Genomic DNA, 25,076 nt, shown 5'->3' on the forward strand with positions numbered 1-25,076 from the left:
TGTTCAAAATTATTCAACCCCCACTGAAATTGATTGTTTTGGCCGGTTTGACATTGATTTTGATCATTCAGTCATCCTGCTTACAATTAAATCAAAGAGGCACGTGTAGGTCAGACAAATATAACATAACATTTATAATGAAATAACCACAAATGTCTTTTCTGTGCTCACATTATTATCAGTTTTATTCAACCCCCAAGTGACATTCAATCTTAGTACAACATCCTTTTACAGTTATAACAGCTTTTAAACGTGAAGCATAGCTTGACACAAGTGTCTTGCAGCGATCTACGGGTATCTTCGCCCATTCATCATGGGCAAAAGCCTCCAGTTCAGTCACATTCTTAGGCTTGCGCACTGCAACTGCTTTCTTTAAGTCCCACCAGAGGTTCTCAATTGGATTTAAGTCTGGTGACTGCGATGGCCACTTCAAAATGTTCCAGCCTTTAATCTGCAACCATGCTCTAGTGGACTTGGAGGTATGCTTGGGATCATTGTCCTGTTGAAAGGTCCAACGTCTCCCAAGCCTCAGGTTTGTGACGGACTGCATCACATTGTCATCCAATATCTCCTGGTACTGAAGAGAATTCATGGTACCTTGCACACGCTGAAGCTTCCCAGTACCTGCGGAAGCAAAACAGCCCCAAAGCATGATTGACCCCCCGCCATGCTTCACAGTAGGCAAGGTGTTCTTTTCTTCATAGGCCTTGTTCTTCCTCCTCCAAACATAGCGTTGATCCATGGGCCCAAACAGTTCTAATTTTGTTTCATCAGTCCACAGAACACTATCCCAAAACTTCTGTGGTTTGTCCACATGACTTTTGGCATACTGCAGTCGACTCTTCTTATTCTTTGGGGACAGCCTGGGAGTTCTGGCATGGAGGCCTTTGAAGGGAGTGGATTGGAATCCACTGCTGCTTCAATGTATATGTAATGAGTGATTATAATCAAGGTATTAATCAATACTTTTCCTTCTATATCAAATGAGTTGAATGACTTCTCTGAAGATTTTACTTTGTTATAGAAGTTACCAGTGTGATTACTGAAATGTTCTTTTCATGTATTCATTAATGTCAGTATTTGATATTTGAATGCAGTAACATTGCTTGCCTATTTATCCCAGCTTCCAGAAATTAAATAGGGACTTGTTTTGTGTTTGAGAAAGGTCTTCAACATGTTAAAACACATAGGGGTCATTTAAGTCTATAGTTTAAGGTACCATTTGTCAGTTAAAGCCTATAGTTTCCATTTAGGATAAAGTGTCCTATCCTGAGAGAAAGAACTTGTTATCTTGATGTTTTGAGACGGGACTCCTGTTTATAGTTAGAGCCTGGCCAAATCCAACCTTGGAAAAGATGTGTGCCGGGTGTGTGTGTTAGTCTTCTTGCTTACAGGTTAAGGAACCACTGGCATTGTTGGAGATTGACTGAGTTGTTGTTCGAGACATGCTGGCACCCAGCAACCCAAATTTGCGACCTGGAAGGTCACGACGTGCCTAACTTCAGGGTCCGAGTGTCAGCGGCATAATCTATGGAGATATGCTTCTGTCTATCTGTATATGTGTAGAAAATTACTATGTTTATGAATTTCTTAGCCAATCAGAATCATTCAGCCTGTAAGCAATGATGTAGCTTAGACCTTGGAAATGGTATAACTGCTGTGTTCTTTGTAACTGTAAGGGGGGCGGCCTACGAACTCCTGTGTGAGTCTTGAAGCTGACTTCTGCTGATGAAACTGCAAACTATCTTCAGTAAAACTTTTCTTCAATTTTTTATAATTCTGACTCCGGGTCTTCTTTCAAACATCTGGTCCTTGGGTCCTAAACTGTTTACCCCTAACACCTTCATTACGCAGGGTGCGCCGTATTGTCTGAGCAGAAACTTCAGTACCTACATCTGACAAATCTTTTCTCAGTTCCTCAGCAGTCACACAGGGACTTTTCTCCACTCTACGCTTCAGGTAGCGCACAGCAGTCGAAGTCAGCATCTTCTTTCTGCCACGACCAGGTAGCGTTTCAACAGTGCCCTTTGCCTTGAATTTGCGAATGATGCTTCCTATGGTGTCTCTTGGTATGTTTAACATCTTTGCAATCTTCTTATAGCCATTGCCCTTCCTGTGAAGAGTATCACCTCTTCTCTTGTCTTCCTGGACCATTCTCTTGACTTCACCATGTTTGTAACCACACCAGTAAATGTCTAGAAGGAGCTGAGTATCACAGTCATTTAAAGCTGCCTAATTGGTGCTTATTAGGCTTTATTGCTGCTCCCTGACATCCACAGGTGTTTTCAATACCTGATTGAAAACACTTCAATGAACCTCTGTTCTTCAGAGTGGTAGTCTTTAAGGGGTTGAATAATTGTGTCAATGAAGAATTCACAAAAGAAACATTTACTACTGTATTACAAAACCAATTGATGTCATTTTAGTTGCATATGGTTCTTTAAGAAGTCCTTGTAGGATTTCATTCTGAATACAATTACAAATGTACACTAAATTCCCTAAAACCATTTACAGCATTGGGGGGGTTGAATAATTTTGAACACAACTGTAGCTAGCCAGGCATCAGCTACTAATATTTTTCAAATAGGCTGATTTTCAGCATGGTTCATTATTAAATATTCATATTTATCTACTGTTATTTTGAGCTAAAACTAGCTTACTTGTACTCTGATTTTGCTGTAAATGTATAAAGCAAATTGCTTTGTCAGAGTGGGGGCATTTTACCCCACCTGTGGCAAAACGCATGCTTGGTAGCCTACATATTACATTTTTGTTTAAAGTATAATACTATTAGAAGACTAGACTAACGCTAAATATATGAAGACCTCCGATGCAAAAGCCTCTAAAAGCCACCTCTGTCAAAAATGAGATAATGTTGAGTGAATTCTCTCCGTCTCCGCACATAGTATACGTTCATCAAATACTTTCACTTCAAACTCACTAAATTCCAGCCTCAGCCCCCTCAGAAATGCCGGTAGGCCTACTTGATAAAAATGTTAATATTAAACAAAAACTTTAGACGGAGAGGCTTTTGCATCTGAAGTCTTCATATGTTTAATAGAGAAATAAATATGTTTTATAGAGATTATCTTTAGATGTAGGTAACAGTCAAGGGAGATGGGTGATAATCCAGTAGGGGGCAGTAATTATTTTAACATGAGGTGGCTGTGTGACATATGTGACTAGTAAATAGTGACATCTAGAGGCTGTTTGAATGCACCATTTCTCACATTATGGGACGAATATTGTTTGCCTTAATTGTTTGCCTTACCCAAAAATGAAAGTTCCGTACATTATTAACTCACCCTCTGTTCTTTCTTCAGTTGAACACAAAAGAAGATATTTTTGAAGAATGTTGGTAACCAGACAGTTGACCGAAGTCACTTAGGCTACTTCCATAGAAAGAAATACCATGGAAGTTAGCCGAAAAAGTGTGTTCTCATTTTTCATATTTACACAGTGTATTGGATGCAAAGCAAAGTTACAGTATATAAGATGTAGTAGATCAAATTGTTTAAGTTTGACTGGCATAAAGTGAAAATACAATGGGATGTAGCATGTCCTACAAAATATTGTAATTTGAGTAGGCTACATTCATTTAGAGAGATAAATGCCTGATGTAGGCTTGCTACGATAGTCGGTGTTACCGGTGTTATGGTGCCTTCACGTGCTATGGTAATTATGGTAAATACCAAAAGCCGACATGGAAAATGCACATGAACACCCCCTCATGTGGTATTTTCAACTGGGCAACTCGTAGAATATTTTGATGCACGAGTTGCCGAGATGAGATAACCTTTGACCTTTTCAAAATGGCGGAGAGCAACGCAAGAGTCTTGAATACTGTTAGCGGATAGTTTTTGTAGCCTATACAATGTTGTGTCATTAACGATTGTAATATAATGCGTTAACACTCAATTTTCAACTTCGCCGCAATTTCCTTGGTTCATATTGAATCATTTTATGTCATGTTTTTTTTTTTTTTTAATTATTAATTATGTTTTAATCATCAGAAAGCACCACACTTAAGGTTTTTTTTTTTTTTTTTTTTTTTTGTAAAGATAAAAAAGATACTCTACTGACACAGACCTTGCGGGTACTACATTACGACAACAAAAGCACTTGAACACAACACACTGGTAAATACCAGTTCACAAGTGGAAAATATCATCTTTTCCATAGCACGTGAAGGCAGCATTACACTGTGTTCAGTCGCAGACTCGCAACACCGGTTTCATCACTTGCCCACCGCGGCACCGCAACAACAACAACAAAAAATTTTTTTTAAGCGTTAAAAATATTTACGCAATTACGCAGTTTTGACTAGCGTTGTATGATCACGCTCTTATTAATGTGAATGCTTTAAAACCATTCAAGCGCGACAAGACTAAAGAGACCGCGCTGTAATGTCCTGCCTATTGCGACCCACAGAAAAGACGCGCGCAATATCGAGTTCTCTTTCGGGCTTGAACAAACCATAAAACGAGTGTAGCCTATGCTTATGTAGCCTACGCTCAACGGCTGTCCGAATTCGCTCACTCGTTTTCATTCACTCCTTCTCATTCACTCCTTCAAGTGAACAGTATTAGTGGACTAACGTAGGGAATAGAACTTAGTGAATGAGGGTTTAGGGGGCGATTTCGGATTCAACCCATGTTCTCAAAGCAGTGAAAAATAGAGGACACTGACAACGCGCTGACAGACAGGACAGAGGTCCTATTAAATTAATATGAAACAAAGTCTCAACTTTCAAATTTGGTCAGTCAAAGAAAATTAAACAATAAATAGGCCTACCGTTCTGTTCTTTAATGTGTCGTGACAGATTGCCTCAGTTAAAGCCAAGTTCAAATCCACCGACCTTAATAAACTCTCCTGACTGCTTTGTCTGACACAAATCAGATCGCATGTAAATCAAACTCCCTGCGAAGGATGAATTGACGCTAATTTAAAAGTGAAAATGAAGTGCACACTCGATGAAACCTATATTACCTGAAGTCGATTAACCGGTGGGACAATATTATCACCGTCACATCTCTACTGTGATGCAACTTGTAAAAGTAAAAAAAAAAAAAAATTATAACAGTTTTTGTTTGTCACTGGGTTAACAGCCAGATATCAGGTACAAGGTGTTAAATATATAGCCTATATATATATATATATATATATATATATAAATTAAAACACACAGACACACGACCTGATCGTCTATTTTATTATTTTAAAATCACCTTTATCATAATCATCATCATTTTCAAATGTTTTGAGAGTACAAAAACAATACACAGTTCTGATTTTTCATAAAGGAAATCAGTTTTAACTGCTTCAATATGAGGTACTAGTCAGACTCCTCACGTCTTGTAATATACAAGGATGGAGTATTTTTCACAAATGATCTTGTCCATTCTACTCTTTCTGAGTCACTATCAGTGTTTTGCATTTAAGGTAGAGAAATATGCATAATTTCAACAAACCCCTTTTACTACATGTACAAAATACACCACATCTAAAACCCAGCTAGTAAAAATATCATTGTTAAAAAAAATTTAAAACCAAAGTAAGGTAATCTAAACTTTGCCTATAAGTAGTAATGCAGCAAAACTAGTATTTACAGTCAATGAGGGCAGCTTTGGTGTCATTTATGATCATACCCTAAAAGCATGCACATAACATAATTTGCTTCTAAGCATGCAGTACAGTGCTTTAAATGATACCACACAACCCCATGGGACTTTGTAACCCAATATGACGCACCCCTCTGAGTGGAAAGCACTACAACCTCTCAAGAGATCAAATGTAATGGAAACTATTAGGTAGAAGAGGGCAGGCCAGGAAGGGCAAGAGGAGGGCAAATTGGGGGGGGTTGTGCTGGATTCATTCACCAGGGCCTCCACATGGAAGGATCGGCCCCTAGAAAGAAAGGGGGAAGGGCCGATTGTGCTGGAGACTGAGGGGAAGGAGAGCTGGGGGGAGAGGGTTGTTCTCTGGGTCTCTCTCTAATCAGTGGGACTCTGGGCGAGTGAGTGGGACTGGAGGGAGGGGAAGGAGATGGAGGGGATGGAGGGGTGTGCAGGTGGAGAGGGTGAGCCTGTAAGGAAGGCAGGTTTAGAGGGGAATGGGTCGGGGACAGGGGAACAGGGCTCGGGGTGCCAACAGAACTTGTGCTACCAGCCTCAGTGCTGATATGGGGAAGAGATTTCAGCAAGTGGTTTAGCAGACGTGCACCCAGAGTCTTGTCCATCCCAGGGCAGCTCAGGAGCAGGTTGTGCACCTCATGCATGCATTGAATGTACCCGCTACCGTATCTTTGTCGAGACTCAAACCCAGTGCCTGGACCGTGACTACCACCTGAAAATCAAAGCAAAATAGAAGCATGGGAGTGATTTTACCCCATGTAATCATAATAAAATCCTGCACACAGATTCCTTTGAGAAAAATAATCGTCTTAAGTCTTTATTCAGAGACAATAAAAATACGAAAGTGCTCAGTGCATACCAACAAAAAAAAAGTGCACAGTGCAAAGGCAAAAAACATTTACATCAGTACACATATAGATTTACATATAGATTAAGCACCTGATCTTATTTATAGATCTTTTACCATACTTTTAAAACTAAATGTTAACAATTATTCTAATACATGTACATTGAAATCAGGGAAATAATATAGTTGCATACCTCAATAATATGATATATATAATAATTTTTTTATGTAAACAATCATAAATTTCCCCTTAAAGATCAGTAGAGTTTGTTTACATGTTTGACATAATATTAACTTAAAATGTACAGGGTGCAAAAAGTAGGCTACAATGGTTTTAGCCCAGAAAGTCTGCCTAACCTGGTCCGTGACCTCTTTGAAGGTTCTCCATGTGCTGAACTGTTATCTCAAGAACATCAGCCTTCTCCAATTTAGATTGCTGTGGGAAAAGTTAAAGGAAAAAATGCATTTATTTAAACAAAATTTTTATTATAAATGCATTAAAATGATTTGAATTATATTGGTGCAAATAGATTTCAAATATAAAGAGTGTTTATATTTAATGATATTTATTTGGGCCACTTACATCCAAATTGTAGGCATCCACCATTATACCCTTTAGTTGCTCAAGGCTTGAGTTTATCCTCTCTCTGCGTCTTTTCTCTATCAAGGGTTTCCGCAGCTAAAATTATAAACAAGCTGGTTTTAGTGTGTATGAAATATTCATTAGACATCCTCAAGGGATTAATTCACTACCAATTTGACAATGCAAGTCTCACAATACACATGCCAATTCTGTAAGGTGCATGTCTGAAGTGTGAAACATTCTCTGGACATCCCAAATGAGTTCATTAAATGTGATTATTTAACATAAACTACTGTAAACTCTTGACTAAAGTTACTCAGTCATGTCAGTAGTTATTTAAGATTCAATACTTTTTTTTACTGTCAAACTCTTACAGCAGTGAAATGTATCAACTGATTTGAGCCAATCAGAGCAAATCATTTTAAGAAGATGTACTGCATGACAAAAAAAAAAAAAAAAAAAAAAACAAGTATAAAACTTATTCAAGTATAAGGTTTACATATTCATAAGGAACTACTCAACATCTAAAAGTTAGATACTAACTAAACAATGTTTAGACTTGCAAACCAATCTAATTGTTTTATGAAATAGCCCATTTAGTAAGTAGGCTACTGCTATTTCTGACATTTAGATCTTATGTTTCCTTCAATATAAAATGACCAGAGGACACTCAAACAGCATGTCTGGGATTTGTGCATATAGTTCTTTTTAAAGCTGCTCTGTAAGGTTGTCTAAATATGTCCCTATTTCATGTTCAGTTATTTAAACGCTTTTTTACTTGTATCCCCCATGAACAAATGAGTACATATTTTGACATAGTTGCATAAACAACACAAAATGACGACAGCGTCGTCACATACCTTTCGCTCTTCTTTTGCGTTGAAATTCTTCTCCGGGCCATTGCCGATATTGGAGGCCGTCATTATTCTGCACAGTTAAAAACAAGAAACTTTTTTGCTTTCCCACGACTATTTCGGAATGTTTGTGGTGGCGTAGGCTTGATAAAACTAGGAACTAAACAAGCTCACTTAACCTCGTTTAACATGTACTCGCACTCCCCCTCAAACCTCCACCCACCGAAATTACCATGACAATACATGGGTGCTTTTTGCTGCACAATTTCCCACAGTCTCGGGTTCGGCCTATTAAATAGAACGAATCCCACGTTCCACGCATAGTGCGAAGCACTGAGATGAAGCACAAAGTTCAAAAGTTTGATTTCACAAGTGACTCATTTTCAGAACACGCATTTGACTCAACAGAAGACAAAAAATGAAAGTGGCTCTCACAGTATGAAACACTAAAATTAAAACTGATATTAGTAGCCTATGATGCACCTGTGGATGCATACAATTGTTTATTATCCTGTTAAATGATGTCCTGTAACCTGGTATATAGCATATAGGTAAGGACATTAAATGCATTTAAAAACATATATTTCACTGTTGAATTTTAGATGCAATTCAGTATGTAAACAAAAACAAGAATGGGGTATCCGCTACCCCAACAAAGACAGAGGATGCTAAAGGTTGGAGGATGGTAACGAGCAACAATAGCAAAGAAATCTTAGGTTTTAAGTGTTTTCACAGTGGGAGAACTACTATTATCTCCTAGCTCCCCACCCCTTCCTCCACAGCGCGCGACCCATCCCCTCTACCCCTTCAGGCCTTCACCATTGTTCTTTTCACCTACGGGACGGGCACACTCCACTGAGGCACGCCAAGATCTCTTTTTCTGCTGTTGTCCGGCCATAATGACCCACAGTCAACGGAATAATAGACAGGGTGCCAAATCCCTAATGGCCATCTTAAACTCTTCAGGAGCCCAGAAAAACACAGTGCCCACGAAAGACTGATTCGATTAAATATGAGAATTGGTTGTTGTGATTAATTGACAGTTTGCTGTCACCAACCTGGACAACACGTGTAAAATTAAACATTAATTTAATAAGTAGCCTAAGAATGTTTGTTTGACGTTTTTGGAAAAAAAGGCAGTACAATGAATAGAAATAGCCTAACATTTAAAATATAGCCTACATAAAAAAAATATTAATCAGCTGTTCAGCATCAATTTTTAAAGACAAATCAGTTTATTCAAAGCTTCAAACTTTGGTTTCCAATGGCTCACGAAACCATTAAACACTCGTATTGTGGATTTTCTTATAATCATGACCTCGGGTTTTTCACAGCAACCCACATTTTGAGGTTTGCAACATAAATGGCACCATGTAAGCCTACTAACACTGTACAGGTATAGGCCTAGGCTAAGTATAGCAAGGCTACTGTAAAGTTTTCATTTTTGAATAATTGGTTTCGTGTTATAGCCTAGCTATTTGGGGAAAATTAAGATTTAAATGACTTAGAATATCGACTTGCAATAAATCAACAAAAAATAATCAACATGATCGTGAATAGCCTATAATAGGGCCTGTTTGAGCCCTTAATCGTCAATTACTAATACAAAGTTAGTTAACTCGACAGACAAATGTGTTCGATTATACAACAGTTGCTAAATTATTTTATTTAGTCTACCACCAGGGGGTGCTCAATTTACAACAATGACGTTAGACAGCAAAAAGAACGCATTAGCAGATAATGCAACCTCATACTCGTGTTGTCTGTGGCCTCGAGAACTTCTGCATTCAGAAAGTATGTAAGGTATAGTTCACATGGGCCACTTTTGGGTAAGTCAGTCAAGCACTAAGACACGTTGTGGGTATTTACATGCATCTGTATCAATATCTTTGGTAAGACTTTACAATAAGGTTCATTAGTTAACATTAGTTAATGGATTAACTAACATGAACTAACAATGAGCAATACATTTGTCACAGTATTTATGAATCTTTTTTAATGTTAGCTCACAGTGCATTAATAATGTTAACAAATACAACCTTTTATTTTAATAATGTATTAGTAAATGTTGAAATTAATGTTAACTAAGATTAACAAATGCTGAAGAAGCATTGTTCATTCTTAGTTCATGTTAACCATGGTAGTTAACTAATGTTAACTAATGAACCTTATTGTAAAGTGTTACAACCAATATCTTTATTTATTTTGGTATCAAGATTTTATCCCTGAAAATCGGACCTATCCACTCTATAAGCGATCTATAGGGGTGAAATCAGGTTTATTGCCCTGAATTCACCCCAGTGCTTAATGCTGCTTGTCCAATGAAATGTGCTTCTTTAATGACAAGTTGTTGTTGTTGTTGTTGTTGTTGTTGTTGTTGTTTTTTTCTCTTTGACATCTCTAGAAGAAAATCACATGGATGGATAACAATAATTAAAACTGCAAAAAGAGAATATTAATCACTTTTATTAACATATTTACACATGAGAATATTTGCGTTATACCAAAGACTTAAAGGAACTGTGGTTATACTCAGAACAAGCTATGTGCACCAGGTTAAATGGATGTGGTAGAGAGGGGGAAGGGTGTGGAAACATGCAGAAAAGAGGGTTTTTGTGGTTTAACTATTTAACTTTCTAAGCAATTATCTAAGCACATATGTCCATTATGTTATTTTATGGAAAAGTAACAAAATGTCTAACTTACACACATGCAAAATTATCATGCACAAGTAGGCTACTTACAAATAGTAACATTTAAAAATACAACAAAAACACCACTGCTGCATTAGTACCTTACAACTAAAAGGCTATGAATCGTTAACACAATGTAGAAACTTTACAAATATGTAAATGTGGATATAATGCTCTAATCTAACTGTCTTAGAACATGTTCTCTGTAAATAAATATCCTAATTTGTCAATCATGTTTGATTTGACATAACACATTACGAAGGCTTCCCAGTGAGAGTCCTTTTTGAAAAGAAAACGAGTGGTTCCACATCAATGGCTAAACGAGTCATTTACTTTCTCATAAATGCATATGTGAGAAAAAACCAATGCCCTCTAAAAGGAGTCTAGATGAGTCTAGCATTCATTTTTGCACACACTGTGTGCATGCAGTCAGCAACTCACCCAGAAAGGTGAAAAGACTTGTGGCTTCCTTTTTTCTTTTCTTTTTTTGAGTCACATGCGAGTGATCTATCACACCATCTACATCTTTAAAGCAGATACGAACGGTAATGTAAACTGTCACTAAGCATGGGACCTGCATGAACGTTTTTATTTTATTTTTTATCTTCAGAGTTGAGTTGAGGTGGTGCTTACGTTGTGAGCGGGGCACGTGAACGGTTGTTTCCGTCCGAGCTGTGACTGTTCATTTGCCATATTCTGCGAACAGCCTCAACATCCATTTTTCTTCGAAACGTCTCTGTTGTGAAGTAGTACACCAGGGGGTCCAGCACTGCATTCAGGCAAGCTGTCATGAGGCTGTACTGGTAAGCTGTTAACAGTGAGCTTGACCTGGTCTGGGAAGCCTCATAGGGATGAAGTAGCACAAGCATAACGTGATACGGCAGAAAACAGAACAGAAAGATCGCCAAGTTAGTTATTATCATCCTTTTAATCCTTCCACTGTCTACTAGGTCACTGGTCTGAACAGCCGTGCTTTTGCCTATAGCCCGGAGGAGCCCCCATGAGCTGAAAATCATAACGGTTAGTGGGATCCCAAACCCAACAATTAGCGTGGAAATGAGAGCAGATGTTTGAGTGGCATACTTAGGAAAATTTCCAAAACACATAGGCCTGTTGCACTCTATAGGCCTTTTGGGATGTTTGAAATAGATCGATAAGCTTGTTATGGTAGTCAGGATCCAGATTCCCAGACACACACACCATGCTTTCTTGCGGCCCTCACGGACGTGAGAAGACAACGGGAAGCAGACTGCTATGCAACGGTCAAAGCTAATGCACATGAGGAGCAAGATGCTGCCATACATGTTACTTAGCAGTATGAGACCGGTAATATCACAGAATGTCTGGTTCGGATCCCCCAAACCCCCGTGGTAATAGATCCTCACTGGAAGCGTACAAACCAGGAGAATATCAGCAAAGGCTAGGTGAATCATGTACACGGTGGTGTGCGACCGTGATTTAGAGTTGCGGAAAAAAATGACAAGCGCGGTGAGGTTGAGGGTCAGTCCAAATATGAAGACCACTGAGTAGTACACAGCAACAAAAAACACATTCTGCTGGTCTTGTGTTGAATTCGGACATGTATAATTTAACATGGCTGATCTTAGGATTTACCTCCTTGACTAGTCTTTAATTGCCTGTAATGACAGAGAAACAAAGGGTTGTGTAATGAAATGTTATAACAGGCTTATCAATCTCAAAAGAAACTTGCACCAAGAAGGGATCTCGCTTTTTATTCACATGCAGAAGTTCTTCAAAGTATTGCAAGCATACAGCTTGCATCAGTAGGAAACTTTAAAAAAGGGTCAGAGAGTAAACATTTCCTCCAACTCAAAGCATTTCGAAACCAGTATATTTTTTTAAGGTCAAGTGACATGAACATATCATAAAGTGTACAATGTGCATCTCAGATCTTGCCAGAATTCTGTACAAGGGTTATGTGAGATAAAGAATAAAAATGAAAAACTCTTTTGGTACATTTTATGCTGTTTGTACTTTATAGGCTACATCCCTTGTTTTTACCGTGGAACAGAAGATGGCTTAACAAAATGTCAAAGTTGTCAAATTCATTTGCCGTTTTGCTTAGTGTATTTAAATTAATGTATAGTCTAATACTTGCAGACAAACTAACATGTCTTAATTATATATATATATATAAAGTTTCCGGACACAGTCTATTATAAAATATGACATATGCAAACAGTGTTTCATTTACATACACAAGTAATTAAAAGTCAAGCCTGCCCATGTAGACATTTCCTTATTTGAAAAATGAAAACATGTGGAAAATGATTATGTGGATGTTGTAAATACACTCACCGTTTTTGTTATGTAGAAGAGAGTTTCTTTTTGGTTGGTAGTTGGTACTGATGCAAGACGGTTCTTATGTTGCAGTCTCATCAAGGGCCTTAACTTCAGGAAATGAGTTTGCGGTGAGTGTAAGTCATTTCTGTCTTCTTTTTAATGTATTATCTTATGCATCAAACAACTACATAGCAAAGCGCTTCTCATCCAAAAACCACATTGAACTTCTCAATAATAGGTGACGTAGATTATCAGAAAAGAGAAACAAGCGATAAAAGAGCCAAGACCTGTTAAAAGTTTTATTTAGAATGTGTTAAACATCTGCATGGGTACATTAAGATCACAGTCAAAAAAGGTCTGCCTGACATAAATGTTAATAAGAACCACCCAATCCTTCCTTAAAATTTCTATGTAAATATAAATACATTAATTTTAACATAACATTGAACTATTATTTAAAAGATATCTAAATATTTTACAACTTTAACTATTTACATTTATACAACAAATGAACCCATTTTTTCCACATGGATGGATCAATGAGTTTCTGGACACATTTTCTCAGTACGCAAACAGTATGATGTATACATTTTCTGATGCAAACATTTTCTCAGTATGACATATGCAAACAATGTTTCAATCAAGAAGATATAATGTTAAATAATCAGTAGAGTAAGTTTTACAGGTCCTTTCTTGTTAATTACTGTTCACTTCAACATTTGCTAATGCTCACCGATCGGTACTGAGGACAAGTGTCTGGTAATAAATCTTGATCCTGTGTTATCCGGTCTGTTGTACTTTTGAAGTTATGCCAGCACCTATAGGAATAAAGCATAATTTAGACCCACTATCAGATCATTTTATAAGGTACCATGCTGAAACCATAAATCAATCAATGAATTAGCTATTGCAAGACCATCAGCAAAAAATGCAGTAAAGGAATAACTGATTGACCTTTAGAAATCAAGTCCATCTTTATATACAGTGCATACCTCTTTGCGATTGCATGTACCACAGATGCAGCCAAAGAGGCCGTTGAGCACCTGAAATCCACAGAGCAGCAGCTCTAAACAAGCAGCCACCAGCAGGGCGGTAAACAGGCCGATGTTAAACTCCACAACATTGTTTGGCTCTTTGCAAGTGTCCCAGATTTCAGAGTTTCCCAAGTAGTTTTCAGTGCTGCAAAATATGTAAAATAAATAAATAAATGAATGAATAATAATAATAAAAAAAGAACATCAAAAAGACAGGTTTGTCAACCCGTAAGACTTTAGTTTATCTTCAGAACACAAATTAAGATATTTTTGATGAAATCTGAGAGATTTCTGTCCCTCCATTGACAGCCTATGCAACTACCACATTAACGCTTCAAAAAGTTCATAAAGAAATCATAAAACTAATTCATTTCAATTGAGTGGTTTAGTTCAAATTTCCTGAAGAGACTGGATTGCTTCATATAATGAACAGAATTAATTTAGGCTTTTATTCACATTTGAACATTGAACATTTTATGTGAATAAAAGCCTAAATTCAATGTTCAATTAATAAGCTGCTAGATTCATATGGATTAGTTTTACAATTTCTTTATGAACTTTTTTGAAGCGTTAAAGTGGTGGTTGCGAAGCTGTAAATGGAGGGACAGATAGCTCTCAGATTTCACCAGAAAGATCTTCATCTGTGTTCCGGAGATGACTGAACGAAGGTCTTACGGGGTTGGAACAACATGAGGGTGAGTAATTAATGACAGAATTTTCATTTTTGGGTGAACTAACCCTTTAAAAGCAGTTAAGCGCCACAAACTATTTTGATGTACACTATTACATGGTGGTGGCGGTGGCGCAATGGATAAGACACATGCCTTTGGTGTGAGAGACCCGGGTTCGAATCCACTGTGAGACACCAATGTGTCCCTGAGCAAGACACTTAACCCATAGTTGCTCTAGAGGCGTGCGACCTCTGACATATATAGCAATTGTAAATCGCTTTGGATAAAAGCGTCGAATAAATGTAAATGTATTATGTTATACATTTCTGCACCCAAAAAAGTTATATTTTAGTTGTCATGACTATTTTTCTCTCTATGAGCTCTAGAATTGTTTTCTATAAATGTTCTTTTTAAACTGGAGAGGATGTTTTGAGTTCTGAAAATGGGATGGACCAATCATTTCACACCTGTTCATGAATGGTCTCCTCCATTGATCATCTTCAGTCAAGCAAACTGGTCCATTAATCAATGCAAACACAGCAACAATACCACTGTACAGAGCACCAACCACACCAATTGCAGCAAAGATAATGGACAGGAACATCTATAATTGACAGAAAGAGCACAACCGACTTAGGTCAGTTAAAGGTTCACTAAGTGGAAAAAATGTACTGTTTCACCAGCAAACAGTAAAAGCAAATGTCTTTGTTCATTTTCAAATATCTTTGATTATTTTCAACCTTACACAATGAGAGTCGACGAAAATGTTTTTGGGGCGACATACGGGTAAGTAAATGATGACAATATGTTCAATTTTGGGTGAACTATCCCTATAAAATGATGAATATTCCTAGGTAAAGCTGACACACCTGCTGTCCTTCTAAGGCACTAATTCAATTAAAGTCAAGAGTGTAGTCCTAGAGAAATAAATCGAATCTGTGACCCTAGCAGAACTCACCCCACATCGGTTTGCACAGCAGCCTTGCCTCCCAGTGCTATGGATGTGAATCGCAGGAATCAATACCTAAAAGAGAAAAGCAGTAGCCATATCAGCATAAACGTATGCTGAAGAAGAGATATAACCTACAATGTATTCCAAAAGCCAGGATGGATGCACTAAATAGTGCCAAGAAACTGGTCAGACAACACCAACAGAAATGTCAAGGGAAAACTCGATAACAATACAATGAGATATAGAATTTCCTTACCAAGATACCTCCTCCAATAACGCCTCCCATGTATATGATCTCATCCGTAAGACGGTAGAGCCCCTCTGCTTCCTCCTTTGAATAATTGGTTTTAAAATCAGGGAAAAACAGAAAAATGTTGCAGATGATGGACAGCAGTGCCAGCGGATAGAGGCTGATGCCAATAAACTTGGCACACTTTCCTGTACACATATTAAACAGAATTCAAGCGTGTTAGACTTTATTCTCGAGTGCTAAGTTGATGAGAGGACAGATTATAAATACTCTATGTGACAAGACTTACACGCCTATCTGACGCCAGGTCAGGTACTGATGTCACGGATTTATCATATATTAGTTGCCATAAAAATGACTGTATTGAACAGCCAATGTCACTCTTTCAAAAACAGTCCTTAGAAACATACTGAATGATGCTATTAGACAGATAACTGTTTAGCACAAAGGAGACGTTCTTACATAATGCTTTTGTTAGCCAATTATCCATATAAAGTGAAGAGGTGCACCGTGCAATGTTCGAAATGATATCTATTAATGGGCATCATATGACATTTGTAATATCCTGGAATCTGTCATGGATCATTTGATCAATGAATGTTATCTGCTGTTGGAGGTGTGGGTCGGTGTGTTTGTGGCTCTTTACTGAACTCTGAACCTTTCAGTGCACTTATGTACAGATCCCACATGTCCTCTAATCAGGAATATAAACAGTTATTTTATGTAATGACAGCATACGTCAAGAAAGGGATCAAGGTACAGATATGTGAGCATTTCTATTATTAGAACATTTTGTACTTATTATAACCACTAATCTAATTTTTAAGATGGGATCATTTAAATATAAATAGTTGAACAAATACTCCATTTAGAGAAATTAAATGATGTCCAAATTGGTTCTCGGTGTGTTCACCACAACCACCAATTACCTCATCACCACAAGACAAGCTTACAGTGCAATAAAAAAAAAGTGCGCTGGGACTGAGACTATCTTTGGTTAACCACTGTGGGAAACATTTGATATTAATAAACTTTACCTGAACTTAATGTTAAGCATGATGTTGCACAAAACAGCAATAGCCTATGGAGTCACTTTAAATTTAAATCCATTATTTCTCTGCACTCTAGTGGAGTAAATGTGCTAATACACTGCTTGAATAGGAATTCGTTTCTGGAGCAATGTTTTGGGGATTTGGGACGAGTATGAGAAGAAAAACACATGGAAATGCTATAATTCACATTTACACTGACACAGATAAATCATAAAACATATATTTTGGTGAGTTACAGCAAATGGCAGTATGATGCAATGAATTAACATTTAGGTCATAAAAACGTGTAAATAGTCTTTTATTACTTGATAGCTGTTTTTAATTGCCTATTATGATTGTACTTAAAGGGATAGTTCATCTAAAAAGGGAAATTCTGTCATCATTTACTCACCCTCAAGTTGTCCCAAACCTTTTCTTTGTTCTGCTGAACACAAAAGAAGATATTTTGAAGAATGTTTGTAATCAAAAAGTTGTGGGACACCATTGACTTCCATAGTATGAAAAAAAAAAAAAAAAAAAAAAAACCTATGTAAGTCAATAATGCCCCACAACTGTTTTGTTACAAACATTCTTTAATATTATCTTTGTGTTCAGCAGAAAAAATAAATTTATACAGGTTCGGAACAACTTGAGGGTGAGTAAATGATGACAGAAATTCCATTTCCCTTTCCAATAACTATCCCTTTAACGGTTTAAAATTACAAACATTCACAACAGCAAGTGCTTAATTTTGTATTACGCATATAAAGAATTAATATTTTGTGGAAGTACAATCAAACCTTGACCTCATTTACTACTACTCATTTACTACTGCTATACTACGTCATCAGTTATATCTTCCGCAACCATCTTTTGACACATGACTCAAAAATAAAATAAAAATAACTGCAAAAGCAAGTGGGTCAGTGGCTTGAGCAGTCAGTACACTGAAAACCCCACAGTTAACATTCATGATTAAAGTGATTTCACACCCACAGTAGAGTACCGCAACTCATTTTCACTGTAATATATGTCATTAATATACTTATGAATGGTTACACCATGCAGTTAAGCGTGTGAAAATACCAATTTTGAACTAAAAAGGAATGGCCAGTAGCCTAATTTGAAATACTTTTGAAAAATATGTGTACAGAATGGTACGAGTCAACACCAATGTGCTATTTTAAAATTATTGTGCCACATTGGTGATATAAATTAATGTGTTCTTTGTTTCATAATTGCTCTGTCTATGACTCAACCTCAGGTGCAAGATTACATCAATGTCATGATTGCTTGTGCACTCTAAATAATGGCCCATGTCCAGGAATTATTACATCCGCTATCTGTAACGCCTTCTGTCGGTTGGTCTCTTGTATCTGAGGGTTCTCGCTCAGCTCCTTCCAGGAGTCTTCATCGTGGCAACGTTCAAACAAGTCTCCAGCGACAAGGACTGCACCCTCTGATGTTCCCTTTACCAGGACACTGACATCTCTGCCCATGTGGCCAGGTGTTGGAATGATGGATACCTTTTGGATAAAGTGGATTACCAAATTAGTGTCTACTATATATAATTCTATATATTAGAAGTTACTTCTCTTTGCTAGTCTAGTTATGGCCCTATATGACATATGAATAACTTACAAAATCATCAATAGGGTATGGCTGTCCCTCAGCCAGCTGGTTTGGTAGATATCGATCCCCCACGCTTATGTCGCATCCCACAATTATTTTGGCGTCTGGAAACAACCCCAAGTTTCCCACGTGGTCAGAGTGGCCGTGGGTTCCGACTACTATAGCAACACTTTCTGGCGTCATACCATTCTCCTTCAGTTTTTCGACCAGAAAGTCTCGGTCCCAAGGACCCCCGGTGTCTACTAGAATATTTTGTGGTCCAGTAATTAAAGAAATGGTACCGTCAGCTCTAAACGAGCCGTCTGGCTCAGCTGTGCAGTAGCCCTCTTTCAATACTGAGACGCAATACGGGTGGCCTGAAATGTTGGAATTGATGCCAGATTCACTTTTTCTTATTGAGCGAGGCATGTCCATTTGAGCCTGAGTAATCGGGATAAATAATTCAATGAAATAAAAAGTTTACAACAGCTGAAATGTTATATTCAGTATCGCTTCAAATACTTCTACGGAAAGTCACTAAGGACAAACTAGAAAGGGGGACATTTTGATATTGGCGTTTATCGTACAATCGCGCCCCCTTTTGCTGGTAGAAGGACAAATACAATTTTATAAACACAAATAATAATAATAACAGCAATAATTATTTGATGAAGTGATATTTTGTGTGACCTCTCTATTCAATCACAAGTAAGATCGCGGGAACATAAGCTGCAAGAAGTATTTCCATAAATAAAGAGGAAGTAAGTTACTACAGTACAGTACAACAGTGACCACTACATCACGTGATCATTTGACGTTTGCATCATGGCGGCGGCATCGGAAGCAGTTGCAGAAACATCATTCATGGATCCTTTTAAAGATATTCTGGTTAATTATTTAATGCCAGAAAGATGTTATGACGAGTTCTTTTTACAGTTCAATCTTCTGCACGGTAGGTTCACGTTTTATTAGTTTAGTTGCATCTTTATAGATAAATGGAAGCTATTTCAAAGATGATTTCCTGGTATACTTACAACGACTCAAAGACAAAGAGGATTTCTCTACTGTAAACTATACACATGTCAATTTCTTACTGGGTCTATTGTCTTCGGTAAATGCTGTCACAATTTAGGACTCTTAGTTTTGATGTTCTTAGTTTTTAATTAAGACATCATACATGTTAATATGTTAAACGTCATCTGCCTTATAATTTGCACAAAAACGTAATAATGTCAGTATTAAATGTGTTATCTGTTTGGGCTTATATTAAAATTGTGGGTCAACTTTTACATGCCAATCATATTGAAGTTCTTCCTTGTGAATCTCTACAGTGGATTGTCTGAAGATTGTAATCAGCAAAGGCCTGGGCATTGGGATCATCCTCGGTTCTGTATTAGGTAAGGAAAATCTCCACCATCTTTAGAACACATACAAAAACAAGACTGACAGTTTCCTCTAACACTGATGATTTGTGCATGTTCCTTCATAGTAAAGCTGCCTCAGATTCTAAAGCTGATTGGTGCTAAAAGTGCTGAGGGACTGAGCTTTAACTCTGTACTACTAGAGCTGTTTGCCATCACAGGCACCATGGCCTACAGTATTGCCAACAGCTTCCCTTTCAGGTACATTAATAGTGATGCTCTTTCATAAATATGTTAAAGTCTAATTTCATATTTATTTACCATTTTGGTAAACATTTGTCCATACAAACACACCATGCATTTATAAATGTCAAACAAAAAAGTGGAAAACTGGCTAATAGAAACAAAGATATAAACCATGTGCCTGTGAATATTTTTGACAGTTCCTGGGGTGAGGCACTTTTTCTCATGTTTCAAACTGTGACCATCGGTTTCCTCATACAGCACTATGGAGGAAACACCGTTAAAGGTTACGAGACAATTCCTCATGTTTTTCAAAAAATAAAAATAAATCGTTTAACGTTTTAAATTCTGTTTTTAATCGTTACTTTTTGATTGTGCTGTGATTACTTGCAGGTTTGGGGTTTATGGCAGTCTACTTTGGACTATTGGCAGTGCTCCTCTCTCCCATGGTCCCCATGTCTGTTGTCACTACCATGCAAGCCTCTAATATGCCAGCCATCATCTTTGGACGAGTAAGCTAGGCCAAAATAAACAACCCCGTTCAACAGCTGAACCAGCAGAAATGTATTTATCTGATTTTCTGTGTCTTGCAGTTAATTCAGGCTGGTACCAACTACACAAATGGCCACACTGGGCAGCTGTCAGCTATTTCAGTGTTTCTGCTGTTTGCTGGCTCTCTAGCACGCATATTCACTACAGTGCAGGTAAACCAACGTAATGAGCAATCATGCCATATTTAAGCGAATAAAAGTCTCTTATGCTCATCAAGACTAAATGTACTGGATCAAAATACAGTAAAGTAACCGTCATATTGTGAAATATTATTTCAATAAAATTTTTTTTTTTTTTTTTTTTTTTTTTTAGAATATTTTTGAATTTATTTCTGTGATGGCAAAGCTGAATTTTCAGCATCGTTACTCCAGTCTTAAGTGTCACATGAACCACACGAAATCAATCTAATATAGTGATTTGGTGCTCAAGAAACCCGTTGTGCTGCTTAATATTTTTAAGGAAACCATGATACATTTTTTAAAATTCTTTGAGTAGAAAGTTTAAAAGAACAGCATTTATTTCAAATCGGGTTTTTTTTTAATGATGTAAAAATCTTTACGGCCACTTTTGGTCAATTTAATTCATCGTTGCTGAAGAAAGTATCTCTGTTTTTCAAAACAAAGCAAAAATTTTTACTGACCTGAAACTTTTGAATGATAGTGTAACTTATTTATGATCCTCATTGTTTGAAATGGGTTCATTGAGAAGTGACCATTTTAATGTGTTCGATGTCCCTGTACAGGAAACAGGAGATTCCCTCATGGCTGTCACCTACATCATCTCTTCTTGCTGTAATGGTGTGATCACAGCTCAGGTCCTCTACTACTGGAACAGCAGCCCTGCCCTCAGGAAGAAGACTGAGTAGATCCGAACGAAAGGCAAATTCAGTGACCGCTCAAGTCAACTAAGAACACTGGAAAGCCGATTGGGGATCAGATGTATCCTAATCAAAATGACGGTTCTTGTAAAATTGAACACTGTCCCTTGATCAGTTGTTAAGTGCATTTATTGTTAACATATCAGCGCTTACTGGAGAGGCAGGTATGAATACTGTATAAATTCACACATTCATCTATTCCAGGTCCCTTAATTGGAGAAAAAAGCCAATATGGTGAGGGGTCCTTCTATAATTCTAGATATTTTCCTTTGCCCTTTTTATTCCTTTTTATGGTTGTGGGTAATTTAATTAGGCAATTTTTGGACCATTTTCTTAGCTCAGAGAAGGGAGTAGTGTCCATAGTATTCTTGCATTCAACCATAAATGTACAAACATACTGTATGTACTAAATCTTCATGTATACTTACTGCCATCCTGTCTTAGAGTATTGTCTTGTTACTCCCATTAACCGGGGCCCACTGCATATTCACTAAAACATGTAGCCATTTTGAATTCAACAACAAATCTGTGAAAAAACGTCTACCAAGGTTTTTTTTAAACATGAATTCCAGAATTGTAAAAGTGACCAAATTGTACAAAATAAATAAATACATAAAATGCATTCTTTAAAAACCGCACATATGATAATATGTCATCATATGATAAAGGCAGCCCTACTAGAACCTCATAGGGAAAGTATTATCCCCATAGGGAATCGTTTTTTTTTTTTTTGTTCTGTGTGTATACAAATCCCACCATATGGACACTATTTCACAAAGTCTTCCAGAACCTAGAAATGCTCATGTTGCTTTACACCCCACAATATGTTTTGGCGTTTGACAAAATAAAGGCTTTCTTTAGTTAATACATGGAAACTAGTAGGCTAAATCAATCACTGTTGTATTTCTTGCAATGGCCATGCAATAGTGCATGTAGCCGTGCCGTCGAGTGTCATCATGATGTAAAGGGGACTGGGTACAATGAGAAAAAAAATTCCTACAAAGCACTTTTTTGCTTGTTCAAGATGGTAGTGTTCACCCATCAAATGCAAGTTGTTTTAAGCTCTCTACAGGTAAAATGAACATTTAATTTGAATGATCGACATTGCATATTTGCACACATGTGAATTAATTTTCCTTTTTTGCATGTGAACATCTATTGTTCATTGTTGGTTTATTTCAGGAATGACATTTTACAAATGGCTGTGATTACGGTTTTTCCATATCTAAAGTTGCAATGTACATTTGACTGCTGAGTAAAACATTTCCCCTGTTTGTAGTGTTTATTACTCACTGTTCATAGAGAATTTATTTTAGTGTGAAAGGCTTAAAAAAGACACAATCAGTTGTAAAAGATAATAATAAAACAGTTTATTTTAAAGTTGGGTTTTTTCATTTATCCATTATGGGTGGTTTGAAGTGATGGACTGTGATACATAAATGTACCACCAGAGAGAGGCAAAGAGTTGGTAAAAAATATAATCGCTGTCAGTTTTGTCCACTGGTAGGTACCCTTTACCCTACTAGTTTTCATTCATCATCACTTTTGAAAGAGAAACAGTCTACAGTATATAGATCAGAAAAGTGTACTGGCAGTACTGGTTCTGCATTCAGTGGCAATTTTATTAAGTCCACCTCCAGAAGTCTGAAATCAGTTTCAGCATGAAATTCTAATCAAATTAATGTTTTAATAGACTACAGCGAGTTGGATTTCTTGGCTTAATGTTGCCGAATGAAGCCTGTCCAGGTGGATGTGATTTCAGCTGATCATTTAATTATACTTTTTAAAAAGTCTTACTCTGTCTTGTAGATTTATAGGGAGCAAACAGACATAAGCAGATTTCAAACGAGTGAAAACAAATGATGTAGTATTTACTTTGAAACTATTTTCACTCTAATAATCTTTGTTATATTTACAACTTTGAATAATCATTTTTACAGTGTGGTTGAACAATGGTAATCATGTACAGGACAGACAGGATGGCTGAGTGCAAGTGACAGAAAGATGAGCTACTACAGGCATCTAATGGGAGTGTTTATCTAAATAACGAAAAGCCGTTAAAGAAGCAAGAGCAAATTATTTATATGATATAATCTCAAATTATCAAATTCTATTTAACACCCACTCTAAAAAATACTGGGTTGTTTTAACCTAATTTTGGGTCAAATATGGACAAACATGTGGTTAAAAATAGTAGTTGATCCAAATTTGGGTTGAAACAACCCAGCATTTTTAAGAGTGTATTCATGCACAGACACTTGAAATGACTTCTGAAATTTTGCAATGACAAATCAGAACAAATATTACATCTAATGTAGTCTAAATATAACTTATTTATAACCATACATTGAATTTTGAAAACCTTTGATTAATTATCATCAGTAATTTAACTGATCCCATACAAAAAGTTTGTGCCTTTATTTTACCAGGATAAAAGGATAAGGATCATTTAGCAGGATAAAACTGAGACTAAAATTGAACTAAAAATGTATGTGAGATGTTTAAGAAAAAAAATTATATATATATATATATATATATATATATTAACAGGAGGTTAGAAATACTTTTTAAATGCAAAGGATCAAATAAAAATACAAAATAATCTCCAAATCATTCATCCATCCAACCTCCAAAATAAAACATCCTCTGTAGGGTAGTGGCCTCTCCAAATCAAATATCACAAAAACAAATAACAAAAAATTATAATAGAGAAGTGCCACAAAGTCAGTCAGTGGAGGAAAGTGTTTCTGTAAATTGCTGCATATCTTTGCAGCATTAAAAAAAAAAAAAAAAAACTAGACTTGAAACAGGGAACAATTGTCTTTTGACCATATATTAGAGTTTATTTATACAGAGATTTCATATATGTAAGCATAAAAGTGATGCTCCTCTGTAGGTCCTTTAAAGGCATCTTAATAGTCTGCATGTTTTCTTTGGTTGTGCTCACATGCTCATGGTTAATTAACTGCTTACAAAGACTGCACATTCTACTTAAATTTACTGTCAACTCAACAGCATTCTATTTGCTTTCCTGTAGATAGTGTGTTTCCCGTACTCTACAAAAAAGCAGAAAGTATCCGACTTGATGGCTCTCAACTCCACCTCCAACTGCAACCGGCTATTCTTGCCGATCAGCAAGGTTAAGCATAGCTTGTGTCAAACACACCTATTGTCAATGCTCATCACACACTGAAAAAAAGTAAAAAGTAAATACTATAGAAAAAAACATGTAATTTATACCTGAATAATATAGTTCAGGCAAGAAAAAAAAAAAAAGTCAATTCTATGTTAGTACTCAATGTCAGCTTGTAGAGATTAAAGCGTAAATATCAACGTTAGAAAATTAAGTAAAACCAACTCAACTTTCTGATACTGGTGTTCCCATCATGCACTGGGGCATGAATAATTAATAAGGTTGCTTTTTCCACTGTTTTCCAGCTGTATTTACACTGTTTTATCTTTGTTTTTGTTGTTAGGTTTAGTAACTTGCTGTTTTGTGATATGTGGAGATCATTTTCTACTCAAAATGATACATTCATACTCAAAAATGATCAATTTGAATGTTACCATTATTGTGTAC

At 36.8% G+C, this 25,076-nt stretch overlaps 3 protein-coding genes across 4 annotated transcripts; 1 reads left to right on the forward strand and 2 right to left on the reverse strand.

Moving 5' to 3' along the window:
- Positions 1 to 5,195: 5,195 nt before the first annotated feature.
- Positions 5,196 to 13,023, reverse strand: LOC311287014 (lysophosphatidic acid receptor 6-like). Of its 2 annotated transcripts, none has more exons than XM_084403567.1 (6): positions 12,930 to 13,023; positions 11,244 to 12,247; positions 7,924 to 7,990; positions 7,064 to 7,159; positions 6,838 to 6,916; positions 5,196 to 6,345 (listed from the first exon to the last, which is right to left on the reverse strand). In XM_084403567.1, the coding sequence occupies exons 2-6, from the start codon at positions 12,203 to 12,205 to the stop codon at positions 5,876 to 5,878; spliced, it is 1,674 nt and encodes a 557-aa protein (XP_084259693.1). In that variant the 5' UTR covers positions 12,206 to 12,247; positions 12,930 to 13,023; the 3' UTR covers positions 5,196 to 5,875. The 2 variants fall into 2 exon arrangements, with proteins under 2 accessions (XP_084259693.1, XP_084259694.1); XM_084403568.1 differs by having other exon boundaries at positions 12,225 to 12,247; positions 12,930 to 12,962.
- A 176-nt stretch (positions 13,024 to 13,199) lies between these two features.
- On the reverse strand, positions 13,200 to 19,020 carry mblac1 (metallo-beta-lactamase domain containing 1). Its single transcript, XM_084403675.1, has 7 exons — positions 18,494 to 19,020; positions 18,187 to 18,378; positions 15,828 to 15,902; positions 15,578 to 15,643; positions 15,087 to 15,223; positions 13,907 to 14,093; positions 13,200 to 13,732 (listed from the first exon to the last, which is right to left on the reverse strand). The coding sequence occupies exons 1-7, from the start codon at positions 18,896 to 18,898 to the stop codon at positions 13,721 to 13,723; spliced, it is 1,074 nt and encodes a 357-aa protein (XP_084259801.1). The 5' UTR covers positions 18,899 to 19,020; the 3' UTR covers positions 13,200 to 13,720.
- Positions 19,021 to 19,244: 224 nt separating this feature from the next.
- Positions 19,245 to 22,876, forward strand: mpdu1b (mannose-P-dolichol utilization defect 1b). Its single transcript, XM_084403676.1, has 7 exons — positions 19,245 to 19,415; positions 19,795 to 19,860; positions 19,953 to 20,085; positions 20,268 to 20,353; positions 20,461 to 20,579; positions 20,661 to 20,771; positions 21,362 to 22,876. The coding sequence occupies exons 1-7, from the start codon at positions 19,289 to 19,291 to the stop codon at positions 21,482 to 21,484; spliced, it is 765 nt and encodes a 254-aa protein (XP_084259802.1). The 5' UTR covers positions 19,245 to 19,288; the 3' UTR covers positions 21,485 to 22,876.
- The last annotated feature ends 2,200 nt before the right edge of the window (positions 22,877 to 25,076 follow it).

Source organism: Rutilus rutilus (assembly GCF_951802725.1).
Source record: "Rutilus rutilus genome assembly, chromosome: 3".
NCBI classification, from domain to species: domain Eukaryota; kingdom Metazoa; phylum Chordata; class Actinopteri; order Cypriniformes; family Leuciscidae; genus Rutilus; species Rutilus rutilus.